Below are 7,854 nucleotides of genomic sequence, written 5' to 3' on the forward strand. Positions count from 1 at the left end.
TGTTTGTCTTTCATATGAATAGAATTATGATGCATGGACTCTTTTTTGTGTCTAGTTTCTGCCATTCAACACTATGTCTGTGAGTTTTATCTATGTTATTGGGCATAGCTGTGTGGCTTGTTCTTTTTCATTGCTATATAGATATAGCATTCCATTACATGAATCTTTCACTGTTTGCTCTGTATCTAAGTTGATAAGTATTTTATTTTATTTTATTATTTTATTTTAGTCAGGGTCTCACCTTGTCACCCAGGCTGGAGTGCAGTGGCTTGATCCCAGCTCACTATAGTCTTGACCTCCTGGGCTGAAATGATCCTTCCACTTTAACCTCCCAATTATACCTGAGATTATAGGTGCGTGCTACCACGCCCAGCTAATTTTGGTATTTTTTGTAGAGGTGAGATCTCGCTATGCTGCCCAGGCTGGTCTAGAACTCCTGGGCTCAAGTGATTATCCAGCCTTGGCCTCCCAAAGTGTTGGGATTATAGGCATGAGTCACCGCACCTGGCCCTGAAAGACATTTTATTAAGAAGGCTTCCATGAATATCTTTGTCCATTGTTTTTGTTGAATGCATGTATACACTTTTGTTGGGCATATGTCTGGGAGGGAAGTTGCCAGGTGTGCATTTGTTCATCTTCAGTAAATACTGCCTAGCATTTCCCAAGTGGCTGCAAAGACGTCCCCCCTATCCAAGACCCCCAGTGGATGCTTGAAACCGTGCACAGGACTGAACCCTATGTATACTGTTTTTTTCTACACTATCACATTATACAAGTTGAATAGCATATATATCATGGACATACTGGACAAAGGAATGGTTCGTGTACCGGGTAGGACAGAGCGGGGTGGTGCAAGATATCATCATGCTACTCAGAATGGTGCACAATTTAAAATGTATGGAATTATTTATTTCTGGAACTTTCCATGCAATATTTTCAGACCACAGCTGACTGTGGGTAACAAACTGAGAGAAGTAAAACCTGCCAATCACAAGAAGCATTGTTCTTTGGTTGAGATGCCAGGGAGGTCTGGCCAGACTCAAGGGTGTGGATGGGGGGCAATGTTGATATTAGAAATGTTTAACCATCTGTGCTGTTTAGGGCACCGACCAATCAGAGCAGACCCTGGCTGGGTTGCTGGTTGATCCTTTGATTGATGGGTCCTGGGGAGGGGAAAGGGCAGCCCGAGGAGGAGGGTTTTGGGAAAGGTGTCTAATTACCAATCTGGAATGTAAATGTTTTAATAGTATAATGACAAGATGAATGTGGACTAATAGCAACCTGGGGTGTGGCTTTGCTTGGCAGTTCCGAGAGAAATACGGGGATGTCTTCACGGTATACCTGGGACCCAGGCCCGTGGTCATGCTGTGTGGGGTGGAGGCCATACGGGAGGCCCTGGTGGATCAAGCTGATGCTTTCTCTGGCCGAGGAATAATCGCCATAGTGGATTCGGTCTTCCAGGGATACGGTGAGAGCCTCGAAGGCACTGGGAGGTGGCGGTGGAACCGGGAGGCTGAGTTTGGAAGGGGAGGGTGAGGGGTGGGGAGAGTCCCAGAGCCTCCTTCTAACCTCCTCTGCAACCCATGCCACCCCTACATGCCAGGTGTGGTCTTTGCGAACGGGGACCGCTGGAAGGCCCTTCGGCGATTCTCTGTGGCCACCATGAGGGACTTCGGGATGGGAAAGCGGAGCGTGGAAGAGCGGATTCAGGAGGAGGCTCAGTGTCTGGTGGAGGAGCTGCGGAGATCCAAGGGTGAGTCCAGGGGGATGGGTGGGAAAGAAAGGTGGAATCAGTCGGGCTTGGTGGCTCAGCCTGTTATCCCTGCACTTTGGGAGGCCGAGGCGAGTGGATTGCCTGAGCCTGCGGGTTTGAGACCAGTCCCGGCAAATTGACCAGACTTCTCTACAATAATAACAAAACAAAACAAAATTAGCCCGGGCGTGGTAGCGTGCTGTAGTTCTGGCTACTTGGAAGGCTGAGGTGGAAGGATCGCCAGAGCCCAGTAAGTCGACGCTGGGGTGGCCGTGAGCGGGCGACCGAGTGGGACTCTGACTCAAAAAAAAAGAAAGAAAGAAACAAAGACAGAAACACAGAGAGGTGCAGGGGACACTTTGCAGCAGAAAGAGAAGTTGTGTGGGCAGAGAGAGACCAACAGAGCTCGAGAGACCATCAGACAGAGGGACAGGAACAGAGAGACAGAGGAATAGAGATGGGCAGAGATGGGTAGGAGAGAAATACGGAAAGCCAGGGCAAGAGAGAGATGCAAGGTGTATAGTGTCTAGGAATAACTCAAAGACATATATTTAGGAATTAGCATGCTATTTATTGGGTTTAGGGCAACCAATTCATGGATTAATTATATCTATCAAAGGCAAAAACAGGAGTTACATAAAATAATGAGTGAAAAGGAAAAACTGCAGATGTTTGGAAAATAGCAGACTGTTTTTTCCTTTCCTTGGGTGAAGAGCTGATGAGCTGGCATTGGGCAGAAGGGCCAGGTGGGGCGTTCTGCTCTTGGACAGCTGGAAGGGCGTCAAAGAAGCACTTTGGGTTGGTTTTTAATTCTCCATAACTGGGTGTTTAGGGATATAGAGATCCTTTGTTGGCACCTCCATCTCATTTATGCCAGGTCTTCATTGTCTTTTGTTAAAATTTCATAAGAAATTCTGAGACATAAATGCAGACGCTGGGAGAGGCAGAGAATAGGGACAGAGAGACTGAGAAGAGAGATAGGAGGAAACAGACACAGAGAGACGGAAAGGAAAAAGAGACAGAGATGGAAGGATAAAAACAAAGAGACGCACAGAGACAGAGAGAGTGGGAGTGGGAGAGACTCCAAGAAGCAGAAAGAAACAAAGACAGAGAGAAACAGAGGCAAAGAAAATTAGAGACAGACAAGTCTCACAAAAAGGTCTGCAAAGTAACGAAAGAAGATACACAGAGAGAAGTTGCACCTACCTAAAGAGACAGGAGATAGCTAGAGAAAGGCTAGGCCAACAGACAGGCGAGTCCTCTGGTAACAATGTAGTGAACTCCTGGCAGGCCTCTCAGGCTCAGCTGATAAACAAGCTCCCTGCGAGCCTCTCAGCTAGAGCTAAATTCCTCACTGCTGGGATGGAAAAACAACCAATCAGCTCACCATTAGGCCCCTACCTTCTGCTGATTGGTCCTTAATACTGACCAATCAAAAGAGCAGCAGCACATAGGTAGTGCGAGCCAATCGGCTCGGACTTAGGGCTATATAAGCACCAGGTTTCAGCCCCAGACTGGCAAACACTTCAGGTCCTCTCAATAAATCCTGCTTACTCACTTTCCGGGTGGCCCTGTACCTTATTCTTCCTGGGCATGAGACAAGAACCTCAACCCTGAAGAGCTGCCACCTGAAAAGCTGCAGCAGATCATCAGAATCGAAAAGTCGCACCCAGAGCTGAACCTGGAGAGCTGCTGGAAGACGGTGAGACTCCAAAGCTGAGACTGCAGCCTCAACCCGCTGGACTCCGGCGATCCTTCCGCCTCAGCCTTCCAAGTAGCTGGAACTACAGGCGCGCGCTACCACGCCCGGCTGATTTTTTTATTTATTGTAGAGATGAGGTCTCGCCAAGTTGCCCAGGCCGGTCTCGAACCTGCGGGCTCAGGCAATCCACTACCTCAGCCTCCCAAAGTGCTGGGATTACAGGCTGAGCCACCGACCCTGGCCCAAGTTTTTTTAAACTTTATTTTATAATAGAGATGTGTGGCACACATGAGGATTAGGGACATAAGTAATCTACATGCAGGTGAAGTTTGGGCCTCCAACTGGTCCTCACTTCTCCTAGTTTAGGACCAGTTACCCTTTATGTTGTCATGTGCTCCTCCACTCTGCCCCCAGCAGTGTCCTGCTACTGTCCATCCCTCTCTTGTGTTATTGTGGTTAATGTTCAGGTCCCACTTATGAGTGGGAACATGTGGTATTTGGTTCTTGGTTTCTGTGATAGATCACTATATAATTGTCTCTAACTCCATCCAATTTGCTGCAAAGTCCGTGATTTTGTCCTTCCAGCAATCCCCTTCTGGGAATATAACCAGAGGAACATAAATCGTTCTACAGAAATACTCCTGTACACTCATGTTTACTGCCACACTGTTCACAAAACCATGGAACCAACCCTATTGTCCTTGCTATTCTTATCTTTATCATGACCGAGTCAAGGCAGACAGTCACACAGAGAGATGAGGGTGCAGCCAAAGGTTCCCAGGCTCTTGCGTCTGTGTCCTTGACCCACTGCCTCTTTGTAGGAGCCCTTGTGGACCCCACCTTCCTCTTCCAGTCCATCACTGCCAACATCATCTGCTCCATTGTCTTTGGGAAACGCTTCCACTACAAAGATCAAGAGTTCCTGAGGCTGCTGGACCTGTTCTACAAATCTTTCTCACTCATCAGCTCTTTTTTCGGCCAGGTCAGAAAGGAGAAGAGGGAGGCTGGGGAATGGGATAAACATCCAAGGCAGAAGAAGGAAAGGATGACCTGCAGAAATGCAGCTTATGGCTGGAAAAAGGGCAGAGCCAACTCAAGGGAGACAGGGCTGTGGCGATCTGGAGGGAGGGAGAGATGGTGATGTGGGGACAGAGAGGCTGAGCGAAAGAATGGGCTGTGATGGGAGGCAGACATAGAGCGAGACTGAGAAAATGGAAGTTCAGGAGAGAGGGAAGATGAGAGAAAACAGGTAAAGGAGGGCAGAGATTAAGATATCCTGAAAGACAGAATTGATGAGAGAGAGAAAAAGAGAGAGAGAGAGAGAGAGAGAGAGAGAGAGAGAGAATGAGAATGAATCAGATGAATCAAACTTTCTACTCTTCTGCCCCAGATTCCTCTGTATCTCTGTCTCATTGTTTTCGTAAAGACCCTAACCTGAAGAAATTCAAGAATACATGACAATTAAAAGGCACATTTCTTCATTTCCTCCCCAATTTCTCCTTCTTTCTCTTTCTGTTTAAAAAAAAAACTTTCCCCAGATTATGAAACAATTTGCGGCTCTTTTATTTATTTTTTTCAGGTGATTTGAAAGAAAATTTAATTTATGATCAGTATGAGGCAATACAGTTGTTTTTTTTTTTGAGTTGGAGTCTCACTCTGTCACCCAGGCTGGAGTGCAGTGGCATTCTTGCAGCCACCCACAGCCTTGATCTATTGGGCTCAGGCTATCCTTTTGCTTCATCCTCCCAAGTAGCTGGAACTACAGGTGTGCGCTGCCATGCCTGGGTAATTTTTTGATTTATTGTAGAGACAAAGTCTCACCAAGTTGCCCAGGCTGGTCTCGAACCAACCCCTGGGCTCAGACAATCCTCTCTCCTCGGCTTCCCAAAGTGCTGAGATTACAGACTTGAGCCACGTGCCCGGGCAATATAGTTTCTTTAATCAAGAAAAAATCAATTCAGAAAGAGTGTGATTGTCCATCTTGATGTTTTTTGTTTTCCCCCATTAATGTCCATTGAGAATGGACGATCAGCAGCTGTTCAGGAGAGAGTCCCTCGGGTATGTAAATACTGTGCCTAAATCTCCTGTGTCTACAGCAACAGCAACTGGGTCCTCTAGGAACCTAAAAATAGTCAAAACTTTTTATTAATTGTAAACTGTTATTAAGGTTAGATAATGAACCTTAAAATTTTTTTTTTGTTTCAATAACTTTGAGGGGTAGAGATAGTTCTGGTCTGGGTTTTAAGTGTACCCACCACCCCCACCTGTGCACATTGTACCGTTAGTCTTCAGTGTCCATTATACCATTCTCTATGTCTTAGTTTAGCTCTCTATCCTTAGTTCAGCTCTCACTTACAAGTGAGAACATGTGGTGTTTGGTGTTCTGTTCCTGAGTTAGTTCACTTAGGAAGGTGTTCTCCAATTCTGTCCAAGTTGCTGCAAAAGGCATGATTTCATTCTTTTTGATAGTTGAAAGTATTCCATAGTGTATATATACCACATTTTCATTATCCACTGATTGGTTGATGGGCATTTAGGTTGATTCCATATCTTTGCAATTGTGAATTGTGCTGTGATGAACTTGTGGGTGCAGGTGTCTTTGTGACATAACTACCTCTATTTCTTTGGGTAGATACCTAGAGTGGAATTGCTGGTTCAAAGGGTAAATCTGATTTTAGTTCTTTGAGAAATCTCCATACTGCTTTCCATAGAGGTTGCACTGATTAACAGGTGTTAATTAATTAAGTGTTCCCCTTTCTCCACATTCACCACCTTCTATTGTTTTTTGATTTTTTAAAAATGGTCATTCTGACTGGTATAAGGTGGGATCTCATTGTGGTTTTAATTTGCATTTCCCTAATGATGTGTGATGTTGAGCATTTTCTCATATGTTTGCTAGCCATTTGTGTATCTTCTTTTGAGAGATGCCTGTTCATGTCATTTGCCCACTTTTTAATGGGGTTATTTGCTTTTTTCTTGCTGATTTGTTTGAATTCTTTGTAGCTTCTGGATATTAGTCCTTTGTCAGATCAGATGTATAATTTGTGAATATCTTCTCCCATTCTGTAGGTTGCCTATTTGCTCTGTTGATTATTTATTTTCCTGTGCAGAAGCTTTTTAGTTCAAGTCCCACTTTTTTATTCTTCTTTTTGTTGCATTTGATTTGGAGTTTTGGTCATATATTCTTTGCCTAAGCTGATGTCCAGAAGTGTTTTTTCTAGGTTTTCTTCTAGAATTTTTAAGGTTTCAGGTCTGACATTTAAGTCTTTAATCCATCTTGAGTTAATTTTTGTATATGGGGTGAGATGGGAATGAACTTTCATTTTTCTGCATGTAGCTGTTCAATTTTTCCAACACTATTTGTTGAATAGGGTGTCCTGTCCCCAGTGTATGTTTTTGTCTGCTTTGTCAAAGATCAGTTGGTTGTAGGTATTTGGGTTTATTTCTGAATTCTCTATTCTGTTCCATTGGTCCATGTGTCTGCTCTTGTACTAGTACCCTGCTGTTTTGGTGACTACAGCCTTGTAATATACTTTGACATCAGGTAATGTGATGCCTCCAGCTTTGTTCTTTTTGCTAGGGATTGCTTTGGTTATTCTGGCTCTTCTTTGGTTCCATATGGATTTTAGATTTTTTTTTTTCTAATTCTGTGAAAAATGAGGTTGGTAGTTTGAGAGAGATTGTATTGAACCTGTAGATTATTTTGGGTAATATGGTAATTTTAGCAATGTTGATTCTTCCAACCCATGACAGGTTTTTATGGCAACCAGTCCCAACTGGTTTCCTACCTTGGCCTCAGGGAGTTTGCCTTATGAATGTCAAAGTGCAGCCAGCCTCAGGGCCTCAGGTTTTTTCAGGCAACCTGCCCCAGCCAGGAACTGTCAGCAGACTAACAGTTTACCCTTGGGGGTTGTCCCCTTACAGGCTGGCTAGAATGCAGCTGTGCCACTCATAGGGTAACGTTTCTGGGAAATGGCTGCTGGCACTGCTTAAGGCTTTATTTTTTCCTGCACCACTACAGCATGGCTGTAGGTAAGGCAGTTTCCCATGAGGAGCTGGAGTCACACAAGGCTCAGGGGGCCTTCAGCAGGAGCAAAGAACTCCTGAATTCTCCTCACTCACCTTCCACACTGCATCCAGAGACTGCCAGTGGACTGTGGTGGTGAAGGCGAGAGTTTGGTTAGTCCAGCCCAGGTCGATTGATTTTTTTCTTCTTTGCACTCTGTGGTTATTATTGCTTCTTTGAAGCATGGAACATACTGCTGCCGGTTTTGTTCCTCCCTGGGTTCTGCAAAAAAACTCTGTCTTGGTTTACTGCGTAGGAGAAACTCACTCTAGCTGCCTCATGTTAGCCATATTAACTTGGTAGTGCTACTCTTTTTTTTTTTGAGTTGGAGTC

General features: G+C 44.9%; 1 protein-coding gene across 1 annotated transcript in view; it reads left to right on the forward strand.

The window, feature by feature from the left end:
• Positions 1 to 1,305: 1,305 nt before the first annotated feature.
• Positions 1,306 to 7,854, forward strand: part of LOC103268360 (cytochrome P450 2B6) — a gene marked incomplete at its 5' end in the record, with an annotated part of 17,228 nt that continues 10,679 nt past the window's right edge. Inside the window, 3 exons of the mRNA XM_008065926.2 lie at positions 1,306 to 1,468; positions 1,604 to 1,753; positions 4,277 to 4,437. Coding sequence (XP_008064117.1) covers positions 1,306 to 1,468; positions 1,604 to 1,753; positions 4,277 to 4,437 — 474 coding nt within the window. The remainder of the gene's footprint in view (positions 1,469 to 1,603; positions 1,754 to 4,276; positions 4,438 to 7,854) is intronic.

Source organism: Carlito syrichta, unplaced genomic scaffold (assembly GCF_000164805.1).
Source record: "Carlito syrichta isolate Samal-C Ts95f unplaced genomic scaffold, Tarsius_syrichta-2.0.1 Scaffold104743, whole genome shotgun sequence".
Lineage (NCBI taxonomy): Eukaryota > Metazoa > Chordata > Mammalia > Primates > Tarsiidae > Carlito > Carlito syrichta.